At 48.2% G+C, this 20,350-nt stretch overlaps 6 protein-coding genes across 6 annotated transcripts; 3 read left to right on the top strand and 3 right to left on the bottom strand.

Moving 5' to 3' along the window:
• Positions 1-2,414: 2,414 nt before the first annotated feature.
• On the top strand, positions 2,415-3,418 carry FTJAE_4022 (2-oxoglutarate-dependent ethylene succinate-forming enzyme; the record flags this gene model as incomplete). The annotated part of the gene is made up of 3 exons (XM_037350384.1): positions 2,415-2,799; positions 3,102-3,212; positions 3,264-3,418. The coding sequence occupies 3 exons, from the start codon at positions 2,415-2,417 to the stop codon at positions 3,416-3,418; spliced, it is 651 nt and encodes a 216-aa protein (XP_037208940.1).
• A 1,456-nt stretch (positions 3,419-4,874) lies between these two features.
• FTJAE_4021 (uncharacterized protein) lies at positions 4,875-6,461 on the bottom strand (the record flags this gene model as incomplete). Its single annotated transcript, XM_037350383.1, has 2 exons — positions 4,875-5,957; positions 6,018-6,461. The coding sequence occupies 2 exons, from the start codon at positions 6,459-6,461 to the stop codon at positions 4,875-4,877; spliced, it is 1,527 nt and encodes a 508-aa protein (XP_037208939.1).
• A 1,096-nt stretch (positions 6,462-7,557) lies between these two features.
• On the top strand, positions 7,558-9,045 carry FTJAE_4020 (uncharacterized protein; the record flags this gene model as incomplete). The annotated part of the gene is made up of 1 exon (XM_037350382.1): positions 7,558-9,045. One exon carries the CDS (start codon positions 7,558-7,560, stop codon positions 9,043-9,045), a length of 1,488 nt encoding a protein of 495 aa, XP_037208938.1.
• An 841-nt stretch (positions 9,046-9,886) lies between these two features.
• Positions 9,887-12,130, bottom strand: FTJAE_4019 (endothelin-converting enzyme 1; the record flags this gene model as incomplete). The annotated part of the gene is made up of 2 exons (XM_037350380.1): positions 9,887-11,928; positions 11,986-12,130. 2 exons carry the CDS (start codon positions 12,128-12,130, stop codon positions 9,887-9,889), a joined length of 2,187 nt encoding a protein of 728 aa, XP_037208937.1.
• A 1,487-nt stretch (positions 12,131-13,617) lies between these two features.
• On the top strand, positions 13,618-14,340 carry FTJAE_4018 (uncharacterized protein; the record flags this gene model as incomplete). Its single annotated transcript, XM_037350379.1, has 3 exons — positions 13,618-13,790; positions 13,846-14,152; positions 14,203-14,340. 3 exons carry the CDS (start codon positions 13,618-13,620, stop codon positions 14,338-14,340), a joined length of 618 nt encoding a protein of 205 aa, XP_037208936.1.
• Positions 14,341-16,582: 2,242 nt separating this feature from the next.
• Positions 16,583-18,111, bottom strand: FTJAE_4017 (monocarboxylate transporter 2; the record flags this gene model as incomplete). The annotated part of the gene is made up of 4 exons (XM_037350378.1): positions 16,583-16,773; positions 16,826-16,873; positions 16,927-17,844; positions 17,898-18,111. The coding sequence occupies 4 exons, from the start codon at positions 18,109-18,111 to the stop codon at positions 16,583-16,585; spliced, it is 1,371 nt and encodes a 456-aa protein (XP_037208935.1).
• Positions 18,112-20,350: the final 2,239 nt, after the last annotated feature.

Genomic DNA, 20,350 nt, shown 5'->3' with positions numbered 1-20,350 from the left:
GCTAATACTTAGATCGTTCCATTCGAAAGACACTTTTCCATTAGATTAGCAAAGACCAGTTTCCACAACTCTTATGCTATTGATATCTTCGTAGAGACATTCCATCTAGACCACAGGAAGCTACCAGAGAATTGGGTGGTCAACTTGTTCGAGAAGACCTACAAGGTTGAGACCCCGGTATTTTGGCCTTACATCTCGCTCCCAGGCCTCGAACAAAATTCTCAAGGCACGGACGGATATTTCCGCCCTGGCTCGAACAGGCATTCTTCACGTGATTTGGCCGCTTGAGCTTGTATTTCACACCAAGGCTAAGTCTCTTCGCAAGCCGAGGTTCTTAGTGTCATCGCTCCCGAGTCTTGCTTGCCCCGTCCATATAATTTCATGTTTTTGCGTTATTCCCAGGCCTGCATTTACAAACTCCTCACTTCAATCATATCTTCTCACTCACTTTGTTTGTCGCGGGTATCCTCGTAACACTTCACCGCGATCTAGGAAGACAATTCATGCATCACGTCTCCAAGCAGGTGGTATACGTGCGGATCAGTGGCATGGGTGTTGCGACGAAATGATTTCATCGTATTGTTCCTAACCTGGCCATCCTGGTTGGCTCTGAGGCCACGGCTGACTCGCATTTCCAGTCTTTGCTTCCCGCCCCTGCCAATCTTCTACACCCAAGCCGCCTTGCCTTCACTAGATTGGCGAAAGAAGCTTTGATGCCTACGAAGTTCGTTTCAAAAGTCCGGGGTTGGTTTAACAAGATCTGCTAGATATATCACAAGAATACTGATATTAGAATTGAATAATAGAAAGAATTATAGAATTGTTTTGTTTCTTTCTGACAGCGCTTGGCACTTGCCGCTGTTGACCTCGCCATCGTAGTACTACTCCCATGCAGAACCAAGTCCAGATTCAGCCACGCCATGCCATGCAGGTATACAGAGTGGCCTGATATTTCATCAAAAATGAAGCTGGTAAAGCCAGGGCGTGGCAATCTTGATTCATGTCTTCATGAAGCCACTGGGCTTTGTCCAGTCGGTGGCGTAAATATCGAGTTGTGTCCTCTCATTTCCTATTGATTCAGGTACGAGACAGCAACACACGTTCATCCTAGGGGTTCAACGCTACTCTACGGGCAGATGATTAGCGAGTCCGGTATATCAGTAATCGGAATCCTTTGATGCGGTCAACGAATATGAAACCTTAAGAGACATTGCCGAGGTATCCACAGCATTGGCCATCACACTAGACGTGAAACTCGTTCTTGCAGGCGTCGACATATTTGCCGTGATTATAGAAGAATTTCGGAGAATGGCTCGGGTGTTTCCCACTCCGCATTGGTGTTGCATATGTCTCTTGTCGGCTTACTTGGTCATTGGTAGAACCTTAAAAGCTTTCCCGACGGGAAGCATACCCGGACCCTGGCAACAGCCTTCCCGGGACATGACTCGGGAATTTGAGTAATCAATTAGTCGCTGCGCGATTGGATGCCCTTATTGTGTTGGTGTGAGGCTTGATCATATGAGCAGGTGAAAAGCCTATGGGATACTGTATGGAGTGGACATGCGACCTCTTTTGATAAGATGTCATTTTTATGAGACTCGCGTATCGCGCTTCTAGATTGTATTCATTAGCTCGGCAGACATGTGGGATAACAATGGGATAAATAATCGATGAGTACGTGAGGCGCCGCCATGAGCCCTGGTCCTTGAGGCTTGAGAAAGTATAAGTCGAACGATATTTGGCGACGAGAGACTTGCTATGTATGCAACGTTGCTGAATCTTCATCTGAAATGAGGACCAGGGTGACACTGAAAATGCATCACCAACTTTTCTCTGGTGTAGAGGATCACCCAGAGAAACTAGTCTAGGCGATCTGAGGGTCAACTCATGAGTGCACGTGCGGCATTGCCAAGATTGAGGCTACGATGCCGTCGGGCTCTCATGGGTCGGGCCGTAACTAGCAACTCAGTACACGGGCTAGCATCAATAGCGACTCCCTCAGAGTAGCGAGTCTGTGGAATCGGCTTGCTGTCCGCGCTATGAAGCCTTTAACTTCGCAGGGAGTAAGGATCTAGGTGCATCAGCTTCATGCAACATGAAAACAAAGTGCATTGTTGTGAAGTATCATGTGGCGGAAAACAACATCCGAAAACGAAGAGACCGAAAGGACAGCAGTTCTCAAGTCGGCCTTCGGCACTTCATGAACATCCATGAAAACATTCACTGGTGGAGCATAAATACGTGAAGGTGAACCCAAGTTGGACTCTGAATCATCAACTCAAGTAAACATCACATCTTCAGAGCTTTCAGAGAATCAATTCCAGTGACCGCAGACATTAATCATGAGTCTCGCACATCTTTACAAGTCTTCACTCACAAGACCTTCCTTGCCTTCTCTCATCACCCATTCCATAATGGTCCGCAAGATGGCCTCAGCTACTGCTGCTGTTGCTCCCGCACCGCAGTCTCATATCCCTACCACCCTCAATGCCTCCGGTCCTCCCCCTGGACACTGTGTCACAGTCGGGAACCTCCAGACCTTCATCTTACCTGACAAAGTCTCTGACACTGAAGAAAACCATAAGCTAGGCGAAGCCCTCGTCGACGCCTGGCAGAAGGACGGCATATTGCAGATAAGCATGACACCCGAGCAGCACTCACTCTACAAAAGTGCCAACTACGCTAGTAAACGCTTCTTCGGCAAGCCTTATGCTCAAAAGGCTGCTTGCGTTGACAGTCAGACTTACTCTGGCTACATTGCCAGTGGTGAAGAGCTGACTGACGGTATTGCTGACTACAGTGAGATTTTCACGGTTACTAAAGACCTTGAGCTTGATGAGCCGAGAGTCGTGGCAAAGTGGCCCTGTCATGGTCGGTGCCCTTGGCCTGATCATGAGATGCAGAACCCCATGCAGCGTTACATGCAAAGTCTGGGGGGCGTTGGGGAAACGCTCTTGCAGCTCACTGAACTGGGGCTTGGTGTTCCTGAAGGATCACTTACCAACTACACACAAGATGGATGGCATCATCTGAGAATCCTTCGGCAAGTATTCGATAGAACTGATGCTTTCTTTTTACTGTTACTAGCTACAGTCAAATAGCTTCCCAGCCATTAACAAGACTAATGGCAAGGGCAAAGAAGGAAGAGGAATCGGATCTCACACTGACTACGGACTTCTCGTCATTGCCGCAGCTGATGATGTCGGAGGCAAGTACTTCACGCATCTCTCGCTGATAGCCCGTGACTTACCGGTTGTTTCAAGCTCTAATGATCCGTCCTCCATACAGCGATGAAAAGCTCGCCAACTGGGAGGTAAGTGCCGCTGGCTTCAAAGAGGACGATGAAAGATGGGTCTTCGTTCCCCCTGCCGAGAATGTCTTCACCGTCTTCCCAGGCAAGTTTGCCCTCCCAGCATAAACGAACCTTGCTAATCTTCTTTTGGTTTAGGTGACATGATGCAGTACATCACCAACTCAGCCCTTCCCTCAACCCGTCATAAAGTCGGGCTCAATCTCAGAGAGAGGTTTGCCTTTGCTTACTTCCATGAACCAAGCTTCTAGGCAGTTGTGAAGCCTCTGCCCGGCTATGATGTCGGCCAAGAACCGAAGCATGGAATCCACTATGGCAAGCACTTCACTAATATGTTTATGAGAAACTATCCTCAGCGTATTACCACCCAAAGGTTGAATGACGAGGGTCGCTATAGGCTTCTAGAGCAGGAGAGCCTTCAGACCATGGCTCCTTGAGATCAGATTTGGATATTTGAATTATATTAGCTATTATGAACTGGGCAAGAAAGACAGAAGTGATAGTCCTGATAACAATTCCGTGATTTAGTCATGAATAAGTCGGCAGGTTGTCTGGTGGCTTTCTCGTCCCTGAAAATTTATCGTTGAGCACCCGCCATACCATGTACATGATCCTTTACGAACTCATCCTTACCACTCGATGTCGTTGCCGTCGTCCTCGTGTTCACCTTCGTTACCAATTCCTCCATGTACCCTCCCCATATGCTGATAACAATCGTCCCCATGTGTAAAGGTCTTCAAGCAGAGCCAGCAAATATGCGTCCCGCAGGCCGTGCAATTGATGTGATTGCAGCCTTCATCCTTCTGTATGTGCGTGTTGCATTTCGGACAATCTTTGAACCCCAGCTCTTCCTTTGCTTTGAGAAGCTCTGCCATGCCTCCAGACTCATTGCCCTTGTATTCCGCGCAAGTCTTTCTCGGATGCGAGACATGGCAGCTTGTGCATGTTGCCGTCATGCATTTAGCGCAGGTAAAAATTGGTGGGACGCTTGTCTCTGGCTGGGCAATGCGGTAAACCTGGGTACATTCTGGCGTTGGACAGTAGCGCAGCTGGTCTTGGTGTCGGCGCATAAAGGATGCGAACGAGGCCTCCAAGACACTTTCAAATATCTCTGAAAGAAGCAGATTCTGGATCTCATGTAGTGGAATGGCCTTCTTACAGTTCCCTTGATCTCCAATGCATTTTATAGAGAAGTCGCCGCTCGTGGATGCTTCTACCTGGCACATATTAACAAAGCAAATCGTGCAGTAGACATGGCCGCAAGAAGTTTCGAGTGCTTGGTCGGCTGCGCAGAAACAGACTGCACAGTCACCTTCAGCAGCCTTTCCGGTCTGTGATTGCTCAGTATTATGTCCCGCTGATCGAGGCTCAAGCTCTTGCAAAAGCTGGTCAAGTGCTTCGCATGCTGGCACAATTTTATCTTCCGGGCCGAAAACTCTGAATTTGGAGGATTTGATGTCGCGGATAATAACGACTCCAAGGCTCCGTTCGATCTCTTGAAGCCTCCTGTATGCTCCCCTATCGGCTTTGAAATCGGGAGACCATAGATTCTTCCCATTCAATGTCATTGTTGTTCCATTGGTGATTTTTCAAGGGCCTCTTTTGCTTGCGTAAAGGGTTCGCGATCCTGGCTCTCGAGCTTCAGAACCCAGTAGCCAATCTCAGGAATCGAGGAAAAATTAACGAATTGCCGTTCCCAGTCTTTTCGCAGCGATTCGATGCTGTCGTCAACAACGGCATAAACACGACTCGAAAGCCTAAACTTGACCAGATGCACGTGCTGAAGGTAGAGTTTTCCTGATGGGTTGAACGGCAGCCAAGTCTCGTTCAGCTGCGCGACGGCATCTAGGGCTTCGGATTCCTCGATGAACCGCGCTTGTGCCTTGACCCTTCTCGTTGTGGGACTCCCAAACACTTCCCATTGTTCCAAGGCTCCTACATCGTAGAGCAAGGATTTTATGATAGTCGAGTCAATATCCGAGTCTGTCTCGTAACTTGGATCACCCATCTCAACTTCATAGGGTGCTCCAGATGAAGGAAAGGTGTTGATGATATCCTCCGGAGGGATAGTAGCCACCAAACCTTCCAACTCCATGTGCCACGGCCCATCCTTTTCTGTAGCATCCGCTGCGGCGGGAATTTTAGCTGTGACTGGCAAGCCAGCGATTTTGAGTTGCTGGTTTTTGAGCTTGTAGTACGACTCGAATGCTTCTGCTGGGTTCCTGAACGAAAGAGTGGCGTTTCTTGTCGGTCTGTGCCATGAGCAGCGGACATTTCTGCTGTCGACAAGACCAAACGATGATCCATCTGGTAAAGGAACGGGGATGTGGGTGACTTCCAAGTCAGGTGCTTGAATACAGGTGCGAAGTTTCCAGCAGGCGGACTTTGCAAACTCTGGGTCTTTGACTCTGACAATGGCCATCCCATTTCGATTCTTCACCAGCTTGATGAAATTGATGTCGCTTATGGATACGCTAATGCCTACATCCGCCAACAGTTCTTGCACCGATCGCGCCGACGATCCCGGGGGCAGATGGCGCATTTGAATAGCGGAAAAGTCTGAGAGAAGAGTGACGTTGGTGACAGCCGCTCCATCTCCAAATTCGACCCAAGCACCTCCTATCTCACGAGTCCACTGTTCGGTATGCTTTGAAATGTGATTAGCTATTGGATTTCTCGCATCACTGTGGTATAACAGCCAGCTTACCTTGGGCTCCTCCATCCACTCGGTATTGGGCTGATCGTGAGCATACCTGCAGGTAGCTCCTCTCTTACAGAATCCTTTGGCGAAGAAGCGACATGGTTCCCGAACAGGACCAGGCCCTTCATGAGAAAAGCGACAGGCCTCGCCGAGAGTGCATCTGCCCTGAGCGTAGTACCTGCAAGGTTCTCTCTGACGACGGTCTGGTCGTCGGGTCCGGGCTACTGGTCCATCATGAGCAAAGCGACAGTTTTCACCGTGAATACAGAAACCCTGGGTGTAGAATCTACAAGGCGGTCTGACGCGATGCTCCGGGCGCCTCCGCCGACGGTTTTGTTCTCGAAGTGCGTTGGCTAGCGTTTGAGTCTCGTGATCTTCGAGGCGTAGTTGATGGAAGAGCCGCGGAAATTCATCTTCGGGGGCAGCAGGACGCTCGAAAATGTTGCCCATGTTTGGAGATATGGATTGTTGTCTCGTTCAGAGTCTTTGTGATCAAATGGAAATTGTCGGCGTCATTGAATAAGAAATTACGGTGGCGTTGGGGTGAATGTCAAAGCAAATATTAAGTTACACAAACCAATTCGGAGATACTGCGGTTAACGGCAGAACACAAGCTCAAGGTTTACACGGCGTTCAATGAAGGATTAAAAGTGACGGATGAAATGATTCGGAGTGAAGATGGAATGCTTTGATTTGGTGTTTGATATTGAGATTGTTCGGACGATGCAGGAGGCCGATTGTTTCACTGAACGCGTGACGCGTGTTTGTGACACAGTCAATGAAATGCTGATCTGCAAACTTAACCCCGCAGATAAGATGATGCAGCAACAACATGCGTGTTCATCTCGTTTCATGGTTGATGCCAACTCTGATGCAGCGTTTGGGCATGCTTGCGGCAAAGAATTGGGTTATGCCACGCATTTGGATGAGGTGGCAGTGAGTGGTTAAGTGTCTACGAGTGCCCAAGCTCAACAAGCCTAAAGGCGGTGAAGCCTTTGCCACATCATGTGTTGGCAGCTGGAAGTCGAGAGAATACTTGGGCAAGACATATTTGACGGGGTCAATGAGTGACTGAAAGTGTATGGTAGAGTGATCGCCTAATATTGTCGCGAATCTGATAGTCCCGGTTATTTTGCTCACCGCTCAATCCAGGCTGGGTCAGCGGGTCTTGATCCTCTCTGACTGGCTGCACTCGGTCCAAAAAGGGGGGCGAGGCATGTGCCTGACATATTTCTCGCTTAGGTAATGGTGATCCGGGTTGTTGGATAATTCTTAGCTTTGAATCTACCTGAGATACCTTTAAACCCGCGATCTGCAACGAACCAGTCAAGTCAAGTCAAGTCAAGCAAGCAAGCTCACTACTACTGTACCTGCACTAGGTACCTGTCCTCTTCTCTCTTCTCTTCTGCCCTCCAAGGGACATCCCGGCCTCGCCTCGCTGACTGCTCACCTCAGAGCCTCAACGGTCGCTCAGACCATACCCCAACAGCCCAGCCCCGCACCTCGGCGCAGCAGAGCAGAGCAGAGCAAAAAACCACATCGCAACATGGGCTCCAAGAAGCGCAGCTCGGCCTCAGGTGAGACTGGCAACGCCACTGATGCTTCTTCCTCTCGAAGCGGGCAACCATCCCGCAGCCTCAGAAGGAGAGCCGGCGACATTGTGAGCAGCCTCAATCCGGTGGGAGCGGGCAAGGGCCCTGATGTCATGCAGCAGCTCGCTGAGATTCCCTTCAACGCCGAGGCCTTCCTCCAGGCGAAAGCTGCTCAGGCCAAGACGCTGGATGCCGAGGCCAGTGAGACCGGTGAGGGCGAGGATGTCGTCGAGGTTGAGTATGAGGGCACTCGTCCGTACGTTCCCACGGTTCACGCTCATCTCAAGGGCGTTGACAAGGTCTGTCGAAACGGGGAATGGTCGAAACCACTTCAACGCTTCTTGACGAGACTTCAGCTCGGTTCAAACAATCTCAGCGTCATTTATGACTCAGATCTTGAAAATGTGGGGATCGAACCTCCCGAGGAGACCGAGTCTTGGGTCGAACAGAGTGAGCCCTCCAAATTCGCAGGCCACGTCTACAGATTCCTTGGCCGTCAGTGTCGATCCGCCTCTTCAGATCGCCATCTCTATGTCCTCTATCACCCCGATGCCGAATGGCATACCGACTTCTACGAACTCCTGCAGGACAAGCCTCTGCCCAGCAATTTCCTCGGCTTCTCCGACAATCTTGATGCCCTCGTGGCTTTTGTGAGGTTCATCCGAAAGCGCCTCGGAAAGCGCGCCAACAACGCCATGTTCCACCTGCTCATCCCCTCATCCCGCCCCATGTCCATCCGAGACGCTCTTGAGTTCCCAGATTTGGGCGATCTGGTCATTCACGGTGAGACCCACGGTGGCAACAACTACGTTTGGGTCAATCTACCCACTTCCGACGACTACCCCGCAAACCTGCTTCTGAAGCATGTTGAGAACGCCGTCCGCGGTGAGAGCGAATGGAAGACGACAGCGACAGTCAGCACAGCCATAGGAGGATTAACGGCATCACTGGCTGGCGCGGCTTTCACCCTCAGAGTCAAGGGAGCGCCCTTCCCATCCCTCAAGACCTTCGGAATCGGAGCAGTCTGTACCACCATAGCCGCCCGAATCAGAGGCGCAGAGTACCTCCCCCTAGCAGTCCTCGGCATCGGCGGACTGTGCACCACGATAGCAGCATTGCAAGTAAACCGAGGCCTGAGCAAGCGCATCCCCAGACTCATCGGCGGCACCGACACACCCAAGGAGCCCAAGGCCGAGCCCGAGAAGGAAGATTCGGCAGCCAGCGAGCAGGACGAGAGCAGGGACGAAACCCCCCACGAATCAGATGTCCTCCCCGAGCCAGAGCCGCCAGTTGTTCCAGAGGAGCCATCCAAGATCAAAGACGACTCGGACGCTCTTTCTTTCGTCAGCAAGGCATCCAGCACGAGCAAGTCTTCAAGCAGCAAGAAGCATCGACGCAGTGAACGTAGTGAGCGAAGTGAGCGCAAGCGTAGGGATAAATGAAGCATGGAAAAACTATAAGGTTGGAAAGACAGAACAAAGTACAAAGTACACTGACAGACAGCTGGACTTTTGATGGTGTATTTTTTGTTTTTCGATTTGAATACGCTTCGAGTGCTGGTTTTTTTGCTCAGTCTTTGGTTTTCATGAGTTAGAAAAACGTACAAAAGTAGAAAATATAAATTGCAGACCTCTACTTGAAACGAGGCTGTTGTGTTCAAATTATCATTTTCCAACATGTTGACCAGCATTTGATCCCCTTACTTTGCTTGAAGATAGCCAGAGCTAAGTGATATGAGACTCGAGACTAGATTGAGGATTTTTGAGCATGATGTTTGCAAAATGTTCTATTCTCTGTTTTTTTTATTAACCTTTAATCATTTACTGCTTATCTATCTAGCATGGAATGGGTTGTTTATTGGCATTAACTTGAGATAAACCTGGCTGTTATAGGGTAGTCAGTCTAGCGGAAGAAAGGGCCAAAATTACCGAGGTTTTGTCGCATCTGATCATGCACTTTTCTAATTTTAGCAGATTTCTTACGGCTCGTCCAATTAGGGCTTAGCTATCTTTAGCCATATCCACTTCGAATGCAGCATCCCACTAACCCGAAGGAAGAGCCTCTCGAGATGCAGGATCATGATATCGGTCCCAGAATAAACTAGCCGAGATACGAGTGACGACTAGATACAGATGAGTCCATAGCTAGTGTTCGTTGGTGTATCAGCTATGGGATGCCCTGTGGCTTATAAGGTTAAGTTTCAGGCTGCGAACACAGGGTAACATCGAACCTCTTTGAGACCAAGAGAATGCAATACACAACACAAACAACAAACCAATCCATCTACCAAAGCTCGCAAACAGGCTTCTTCCGAGGACAGTTGAACGCACGTTGGAAATCAGCAGAGTTCTCCATCGGCAACAAAATCCTAGCCTGCCGAGGACTGTGGGTATCCGTCAACTGAGCAATGACCTCCGCCGGTTTCATGTTGGCACACCAAGACTGACCCCACTTGACAAAGAACAGCTGCTCATGCGTGAAGTGACCGAGTCTAGGCAGATCTTGAGCTTTTCCATTGTCCTTCTCCCATTTCTTCCAAGCCGCAAAGCTAGAGACAACACCACCTGCGTCTGCAATATTCTCATTCACCGTAAGCTTTCCATCGACCCGCCACTTTTGTCCATAGGGGCCGGTGACGGTAAATTTGTCGTATTGCTTGACAAAGCAATCACTGGACTTCTCGAATCCTCTCATGGACTTTTTATCGAGCCATTCGCTCACCTTGCCCGTTTTGTCATACTGATGGCCCCTGTTATCGAAACCATGCGTGATTTCATGCCCAACAATACTTCCCATGCCGCCGAAGGTAATGTATGCGGGATAGCCGACATGGTAGATGGGAGATTGCTGTATGCCCGCAAGGAATATTATGGCATTTTGTGCGGGGGAATGGAAAGCGCTGGTGGTCAGAGCACCGAAGAGGAACTTCTTTCGATCGACAGGCTTATCAAGAGATGCCCAGTTCTTGGCAACCCGAGACTTTGCGAAGGCGAGAGCATTGAGGAGCAAAGAATGGGTAATCTCGATATCAGAATAGAACTTCTTCAAGAGCTTTGCGTCAGTGACATGGGGCGAGGCAGGTAAGCCAATCTTCCTCGCCATAGCGCGAACTTTCTCAACAGCAATCTTCTTGACCTTATCAGTAGCCCAAGCTCTGGTTCCAATGCGCTCGATAAAAGCCTCCTCCAGATTGTCAATGATCTGAGATGTTAAATTCTTAGTATCTGGAGTAAAGTGCTTATCGGCGAAGAATCGGGCAAGAATCCAACTCAGACCGGTAGGACCGACACTCCAAGCAGCGAATTGGTCTCCAGCAATCCAGTCGACCCCTCTGTCGAGAAGAGATACGCATCGCCGCCAGCGAGGTGCAGGGCTGCGGGGATCCTTGCCTTGGTGCTTTCTCTTCCACGTGTTGTAAGCCGCTGTCTCTGGCGAGTCGACGTAAGTGGAAACAGCAGCGATGGCTTTCCAAAGGAAGTAAGTTTGGATGACCGCGGGTGGCATCTGGGAGAACATTTGCGAGGTTTTGTAGTATAGCTCTGGGGCCCAGATCATGATCTTGGAATCGTCGTATCCTGCAGGCGCCAACTGATCAACGACGTACTTGAAGTTCAGCTGTGGAGCGAGTTTCTGGATATCATTGATAGACATGTATGTCTCGTTAGGAATTTGTTTCTGATCCGCCTTCTTTGGAGCGGTAGCCGGTTTGATCGAGAGCTGGAGGGCGACGACGGACTGCATCAAAGTCTGAGCCTGGCCTCTGGTCAGTTTGGCAGGATGAACAGAGTAAATGAGCTCGCTCGCAATCTGAATGAACCCAGGCATATCATTAGGAGTGGATGGAAGACTAGCATCAGTGGGTGGCAGGATGGCAAGGGCCATCTTGTCGGGGTTGCTAGGCTCTGGGAACTGCAAGAACCTCTGTGTCGTCTCGATGCCCAGGCTTTCAAACAACGCCATAAGTTGACCGATTCCTTTTGAGTGATTGTACACCGTTCCTTTCTTTCCGCTGCCGGAAGCAGGGAATGTCGTGACAATAGTCTTGGCCAGTTGTCGAAGTTGGCTAAGACCCTCTTCTTGTTGGGCAGTTGTATTCATGCAGACTTGGTAAGCTTCCTGGAGCTTGAAAAAATTCTGTTTATCAGCCTTGATCTCGTCTTTAGTGAGATTGACTGTTATCCAGCCGGCGTCAGGGCCAGAAGGGTAGGGACTTTCGAGGATGCGCCGAGCGAGATCGTAAACATGCAATTGGGTGGCTCCAATAGCATCGGCAAACATGTTGCCTGCGGGGATCGGGTTGCGCTTTGCCCAGTTGCCGCAGACGACTATGAATTCATTAACTTACACATACCTCGTGAATAGAGGGTAAGAGAAAGACATACGCTGATCGAAGTTGGTGCATGGATCAATCTTTGTATGATTTGTAGCCATGCCGACCAGGATGTCATTCGCAATCTCGATACATGCTGGAGTCGTGCAGATGCTGTTGGCACCGTAGCCAGAGGACCCGCGAGGTAGAATCCCCATACCGAGATAGCGAATAATGCGAAAATCGTCTGAGAGGAATGGAACAAAAGACACGAGAAGAGAGTACTAACACAGCTCTGAGTGGGCCGGTAGACCAAAAAGCATGAATTGCATTGAGTTAAACAGCTGTTCTTATATGTATTCAGAGTTCTTCTAGGCGTCAAACATAATCATCATGAGACAGCCTTGTAAAGTTTATCTGAAGTGATAATGTTAGGTAGCTATACTGCCTGGACTGAAGTGTTATTTTAAGTTGACAGACCCACAGCTGATAGTTCACATCACGCGCCTCGCACGCTGTTATATACATCAAAGCCTCAAACCTGTCCCCAAGGCTGTGTAAGGTTCCAAAAATCAAGCCCATACGTTCGTAAGATGTAAATCCCCTTCCATTGACCATCTCACCCGTGCTGATAGACGTGGCGCATACGAGACCAGTGTAACAGTGGTCCAAGGTCCCGTTATAACGGCGATCGAAAAAAACAGCCAAATGCAGAGTAGCAAAAGTTCAGCGAAATTTGCTGCGGTCATCGTTTCTGGGACTTGAGGAATACATGCTTCTTGGCGGCGCCTCTTTCTAGTTGTAGGCGCTTGTGCAAGAGTCTGGGTGGGGGATAAATTACTAATAATTCCATTAATCTTTTGGTCAGTCGGTTCTGTAATCTCTATACTTAATACGATGATATGGCTTGCAATGAGTGTTGATTGAGGTAGGCTGCTTTGGATCGCTCAATGGAGATCGTGGGGAATGAGGATAGCACCATCAGGTGACGGACACGAGAGGGGTAGAATGGTTTTATGCCTAGGTTGAGCTCGTCACTGATGCAACCTTTGAGGCTGAGCCAGGTAATAAACGGAGTAAGCATAAATGCAAATACTCGGGCTTGTAATACGCATATTGCTGAGATTCGTTACTGACGAGCCGGCCCGGGCTATGACTCGTTGGGGACCAGTAGCTCGTTCAGCATGACTCAAGCAGGAATCCACAATATTGAAAGGGAATTATGGGTACGATGATTTTCTTTCTCTTAATTGAACTGTGATCTATTGCTGATTCTTTCTAAAGATACAGAGCTAGGACTCGGCCTTATGAGGTGATCTGATAAACACTTCGTTGAGTAATGTGCTGTTGAGTGATAACAGTTGGGACTGTTTCGTTAAAGTCGTCACGGACTTGACGTATTTAGGACAGGTTAGATTCTCGACATAGGACTTTTATCACGGAGTTGTATCCATGATGCAATTTTAGTAGACAAAATAGGAAATATTTAAACGCGGGATCGTCGTCGTCCTCATTTCGTGTACAACTCAGCCTCATTTATCTTGACAAGTGAGTCTAACCCAATCTAGTAGTAACTGAACGCACCCAACTATGCAACATGTTTCAGCTTCACAGTATAAAGACAGAGCAATGCCATGTCCAAGGAATGAATTTCAGATCACACTCGTTCGGAAAACATCTCTTACCTGACCACCACTCTTTCAAAATGCAGACCTTCAACATTCTTTTCATCACTCTTGCTACTGCAGTAGCTGGAGTAACCTCTTCTACCTGCGCTCCCTTCCCTGCCTCAATGACTCCGTTCTCTTATGGCTTCAAGGAGCCCAAGCCGCCTGCGATCAAGCCAGAGTACCAAGCTCACTTCGTACAGCACAAGTGGTCAGCCAACCTACCAGAATTCAACCTTCTCTGCATCTTACTCACCCAAACTCAGGAATGGTGAACTCTCACATATCACAGCTGGCTTCATCCAGAACTCCCCGGCTAAGGGCTTTGTCCGAGCTGACGAAGCCTTTGACGGTGTTCTTGCCTCTTCGACTTTTGACTATTCCAACGTCACTAAGTCGGGCTTGGTTGACAACACCCTGACTACCTATGATCCCAAGAAGTCCAAGCCAAGTATCTGGAGAGGATACGTAAACTCAAATTATCCTATTCTCAATAAGACTGTCTTGATTGACAATGGAGCTGTCTTTGAGGGCTTTGTGAAAAGAGATTTCACTCCGACTCCTGTTGCAGCAGTAAGCTTTTCATACCCGCCGGAAGAGTGATTGCTGACTTTTCATTCTAGTGGAGCATCATGTACCAAAATGCAATTCCCGTTACAGTCTTTGTCAATGAGTGTGGTGTCATTGTTGGTTACGATTACTTTGCGCCGGAGCTTCGTACCCGGGTCATCATGGAGTTCTTCAACATTCAGGCCAAGTAAGCCATTGAGTGTAATTGGTGGGGTTTTTCGCCGCGATGAGGTTTTCCCCAAGTATTCGAATTCTTAGAGTAAATGTCCAGTCTAGTAATACGCCGTTTTGATCTTATAATGGATGGTTAGTCGAGATATATGACATCTTCTGGTTTCAATTTCTCAGAACCTATATCAACACGTCAGGTTGAACCCCCTCTTTAGTGTTCAAGTATTGATACTCCCATAGCTCTACTAAATCAACCTTGATCCTCCCTGACGCGACAAATCCTTTTTGTGAGATTAAATCTAGTAGCCTTATGATCTCCTTCCTCTCTTGGGAATTAACAGAATTCGCACCCGCCATTCGTAGTAGAAATATCGCCAACACTCCGGCAATGCGAGAGTTTTCAAGGATCTCCGTGCAATAAGAAATCACACTGGCGACATGAGTATCTATGTCCTTGGGAGTGAGAACAGGGATAACTCTCGAGTTCCAGCAGTCATAAAAAGTGAAGTTCCTGCAGAGAAATAGTTGAAGAGCATGGTAATTTGCCAACGCGAGCTTTTCATACGGCCCAGATGATTTGATCGATGCATTGTACTGGCAATACCAAGACTGAAGTTCGTATTGGTAAAGACAGCTTTGTGTGGCCAGTAGGTCTAGGTCCGGATGATCGTGTCGTTGATCTTCTGAAATTGACTCTATTTGGTCGAAAAAACTGGAAATTGGTGAATACTAGCGTAGTCATCCATGCGATATCAGGACTAACCTTTTACTGAATGAAGAGATATTGGCCATCAAGTTAAGAATTTCGTCCAGTGGACGTAATGATGTTGTGCCATGTTGGTCCATGCACAGATAGTCGGACAGTACAGTATCTCCGCCGTAGAGAATTGCTCGGTTCACCTCTAACAGCCGAAACATCTCAAAAGACTGACTGCCGAGATAATCAGAGTGACTGTTAATCCCGGAGAGCTCAAGTATTTTTGAAGTGCCATAGAGCATATGCTTAGCCCATTGGCCACCAGAGACTTCGATCATTAACTGCAAGAAGGGTTAGATACGAGCTAGCAGATGAGATGTCACCTTACCTCAAATAAGCCAAGTAGCAATGTACACCAAAGAGTGCCTTGACAATACAATGCGTCTGGTGATCTGATGTATTCCTGGAGGCTTGCAAGTGCCTTGCTATATGATTTCAATGCGAAATGGTATGGTGATCGAAGCTCATCAGAAAACCGTGTACGTGGGGACCTGCTAATTTCCAAGGCGCCAATAGCAACTGTCGCCTCTCGCAGTGGCGCACATGTTTGGATCATAGGCAGAAAGTCGGGGCCCAAATTTGCAAATTCTGGTGTGAATTCGCAGCGTTGAAGAAATAAGAAGAACGTCTTTAAGTATACGCTGTCCAGCTTGTCGCTTATTTGCGGCTGCAGCTCGCTTGCTTGTCGAGGTACAGGATGGCTTACGAATGTTAGCTCGGACACTGTAACAGCTTGAGGCTGACAATGCTTCTTCATGCGGATGCAATATTCGCAGGGGGTACCCCCTTCACACTTTTGTTCGCGTTAGTCGCAGTTGATTGATGCTTCGCGATGGCTTTCTAACCTTGATGCGTCGCCTTGCACATGGCTGGCAGCGGGTTAGTTTCTTACGCTGGTCAAGCGGCCCAACGATACGTCGAATCTTCATTTGGCGCGGTGATAGGTATGATTGGGTTGTGAGTAGGACAATTATGTCGTGGAAGCCACACAGGAATTACAAGTGGTAATGCCATTTTTGTTTGGAGTCATGACTGATGAACACGCAACGCGACTTCGTATCGAGGCTCAGCTTTAGTTCGGCCCCACCAGACTTGACTCAAAGTAGAAGCATTTGAACGCACTGGGGCCATGATGACTGAAAATGCAACCAATCACAAACCTCTGCTATCACGATGCAGCATCTTGAGGAATGTTTTACAATATTGATGGGATTCCTGCAGCGCTAAATTTGTTTCTATCAAAGGCCATTCAGACTCAAAGGCGATAGAGACTCCATGAAAGTATTATGATTAAGTACTCTCTACTGAGAGCTATTCTAATTTTATTTCTATGATTTTCCAAATTCTGGATTCCCTCTAAACAATATAAATTCCACTTTTCATTACCTTTTCCATATCAGCTTGTGATAGTTCCCAAATAACGCCATTTTGTTGTGATTATCCCCTCTCGGGCACTTTTGATAGTATTATGAGAAAAATTGAAAGCTGCAAGTCGTAAGACCCGGTTACAACCTTCTGCGAAGGACGAGCCATTTCCCGAGTAACAGAGACCGTCCTGTAATAAAGAAAATGGCAGCTAGTACGATGATAGCGAGGTAGAAGCAACCCAGGAGCCGAGCGCCCAGCTTTTCCAGCAAGATTCCACTCAGTGGGTTTGCAAGGAGGAGGGCGACAGCCACACACATGTTTGTTGAGCCTGTCCCAAGTTAGCAAGTATATCTTGCCAGGAGCTATGAAAAAGGACTCACCGAAGTATCGAGCATAATCTTGTGGCTCACAAGTCTTTCCGGTACATACTGTAGTTGTTAGTAGTGAGCGCAGCTAAGGATTTCACATTTAATCAACTTACATGGAGACAGTACGTAGAAAGATCCAGAGCAGTATCCCCAGAGTGCTGTAAAGGTATACATGAGAGGAGCTGAGGTGGTGCTGAAAGGAATGAAGATAGACGAGATGAACACCAGAATGACTAGCATGGTGGTGATCATAGCATTGAATGGCCCAACCTTGTCTCCGACGAACCCAATCGAGAAACGACCCAGGCAAGAGCAGGCGCCCAAGATGGATAGAAGCGTGTATCCATCCTCGGTAGAAAAGCCTGCTCCTCTTGCGATAGTTGGTAACAGGCAACTGATTCCATAGTTGACAAACTCAACCATGCAGATACCAAGTGCAGTGACGACAAAGCTTAGAGACTTGAAAGCAGACAAGTCCAGGCTGAAGCTCTGGGGCTTTTGGACCGTTTGTTGGCCTTCTGTCAGACGACGGAATGGCAGATAGCATAACACGCCAAGTGACGTGATACACGCAATGACGAGCGCAACAAGCCTCATGGACCAAGCCCAGCCAAGCTTGCCAAAAGTAGCACGCAGCATCATGGGATAAATAATACCACCAAGCGAAGTACCCATAACAGCAATACCCATGGCAAGACCGCGGCGGCGCGTAAAAAGCTTGCCGATGACGCCAATAGCTGTGACGGCACCGATACCGCTCCCGATACTGCCAAAGAGGCCGAGACAAAGGATGAAATGCCAATATTGTGTACACTCAGCTAGAAGAAGGAAAGTAACGGTGGAGAAGGCGGCGGCGATCGGGCCGAGGATCTGAGGACCATAGCGATCTAGGATAGAGCCGATCTGGAAGTTGAAGATAAGGGAGAGAAAGAGGTAAGTTCCTGATATCCAGCCGACTTGGCTGACACTATAGTTGCTCAACTCGTTGAGGGTGAGATGGGACTGGATTGTTCCGAGGGAGTTCATAAATCCTGAAAGACTTCTTCAGTAACTAACTTGCTGGGGTTGAAGTAATGGTACTTACCATAGGAAGATATCAAGAATAGCATAGATGCAAAGACACAGAGCCAGGCACCAATGTCTGACTCTATATCTCTCTTTTCTTGTTGTTTTTCGTTGTCTATGCCAGCGGAAAGGTCTATCTGGCTGGGGGGTACTGAAGTCGGTGCGCTTTCGATGTCTGGGGTTGCGGCGCCCTCGCGGAACAGCGTAGGTGAAGTTGACCTTGATCGATCCATGTTGATAGTATTTGTTGTAGTTCAATGTGTAATCAAACTCTTGATACTGAATGCAAATATCTTATCTTGAGAGTACTGTCATTGACTTGTACTCTATTTATATGGTAAAAGTACCTGACGTCCACCGCCAACAATCTCCACTCACGATATATCTTCACATCATGAGCCTCAACACAAAAAAGAGAACGTATCTCTCGCTTATTGTCAATCAACGCCATTCTCCGATGCCGATCCCAAGACTCGTCCCTAAAGATTTAAAGAAATCTAATAATGGCCCAAGCTCGTTCGATCGACTCGGCCAGACCCGCCGCGTTGGGTCAGGCATCTTGTGTTGCAGCTCCACTTAGTGGACCGCTTGACTAAAAGACTCGAGGTCATGAGCGATTGCGACACCGGGAGAATAGTCATAATATCCACGTCTCGGCCAGATTCTTTGTCATGAATTTCGTGGTACGTCGCTACGTACTTGGACCATGAGGTTCGGTGAGTATCGTGGTTGTGCCACGGGAATAGCGGAGACCCACCGCCGTCAGGTCAAGGACACTCGGTATTGCCACTGTTAAATGCCGACGATCTGACTTTGGATCGGTGTGAGCTCGGGTACCTTGTAAAATACCAGGATATCGTGTTTTTTTCTTTTATTTTAGATTTTCTTAGCTTAGTTATTAGTGTTTATATCGTGATCTTTCCCGGCTGCGCTGGGACCCTGGGATCCGCATCATCATATCATGTTGAGGCTGACTCGTCATGTCACTTGGTATCGCCACGCACTGTGTGTTCAATGCAGCTTCAGCATTGTTGGTAGTAGTTTATCCTGAATCTCGCTGATAATCGTTGCTTGAGTAAAACTCTGCACGGTGAAGCATACACTGTACCTGCTGGCTGTTTTCGTAATGTCTCTATAGTGGAGCGATATAGGCACGCTCACGTGGTTGTGCATCCGATATAGGAGTCTTGCTTTTAATATGACCCTGAGTCACGAATTCCAATCCCTCCTTCGATTGTTCTCCGGCTGTAGAAGTTATAGAGGTGGTGAGCGTGAGTCCCCGAAAAAATCTCAAGAAAGGTCTCCGGACTACAATTGAGCAGCTTGAGTGATCGCCATTGCTTCGCTTCCCCAAACTTGATCGAAAGCAATGTCATACGTTTTAAGGTGACATTCGGTTTAGTACTGCTTCTCAAGGAACGCTGCAAAACAGTGAAGTGACCTTACGCAGCATCAGAAGCTTGTAGGGCCCAAGTGTTGATTCAGCGAGATACAAGTTTACAACTGAGGGTTGGCTGCGCTGTTGGATAGGAGTAACACCATGAAAAGAATGTAAGTCATCAAAATATTAGGTGGTGTTTAAGACTGGCTGCGATGTAGGTCAGAACTGAGCCAATCCGGCAACCTCATCTCCAGAGAAATAGGATAGGTACAAGGCCTGCCAGTATAGGTTTAAACAATAGCAGCACTGAGACTAGAGACCGCTCCAGTGCATAAGTACGTGGTAGTAAAATCTTTCCCTTCAAATAGGAAAGGATACACTCAAAGTCTGGCCGGCATTCGCGCCTCGTCAATCTCGTGTGAGATGCATCGTTTCCCCATGCAAAGAACTTTGTTGCTACTCCAAAGCGAAGTCCATCAAAAGGTCCTTGCATCCAGTACCCGCCCAATAACTCTAACCCCAATAGCCTACTCGCAAGCTACCCCTCCAAGGAAGTCGGGGGAATCGAGAACCAATAGACTACATGGAAAGGCGATATTCCGAGACGACTTGCCAGATACGAAAACAGGCACGTGAATACTAGCGAAAATCGGGCATGCACAGCGCAGTTCAGCGGCAAGTTATGCGACTATTGAACGGCACAGCACTCACCGGGGAATGAATCTGCGCACCCGCTGGTGATCTTTCCGGTCTGAAACCCTCCGCCTTGATGAAATAGGAAGCTCGAATTGACTGTGGAGACGATTTATGCGCGGGACGTTTTTCAGCTGAAAACTCGATGCAACGTGGAATACGACTTGCATGAAACTAACGAATTTGTATGCAGAGCAGATCAGGATCATCATTGTTATTGGATGGAGCTCGGGATATTTGTTTGATCTAGAACCTGTATCACGAGATGAATACTACCTTCGACTGTGCAGGTAACCCAATACGAATATTCATAGTGAGTTCTTACTGTCGAGATCAGTCCATGTTGGTGATTGAGGTGCAGTAAGCGCTGGAAGATGCAGGAATGGAGAGGCGTAGGT

The sequence above is a fragment of the Fusarium tjaetaba genome (genome assembly GCF_013396195.1).
Source record: "Fusarium tjaetaba strain NRRL 66243 chromosome Unknown NRRL66243_c0000075, whole genome shotgun sequence".
In the NCBI taxonomy this organism is placed as follows: Eukaryota; Fungi; Ascomycota; class Sordariomycetes; order Hypocreales; family Nectriaceae; genus Fusarium; species Fusarium tjaetaba.
Note: the sequence above shows the minus strand (reverse complement) of the source record. Positions and strands in the feature narration are given on the sequence as shown.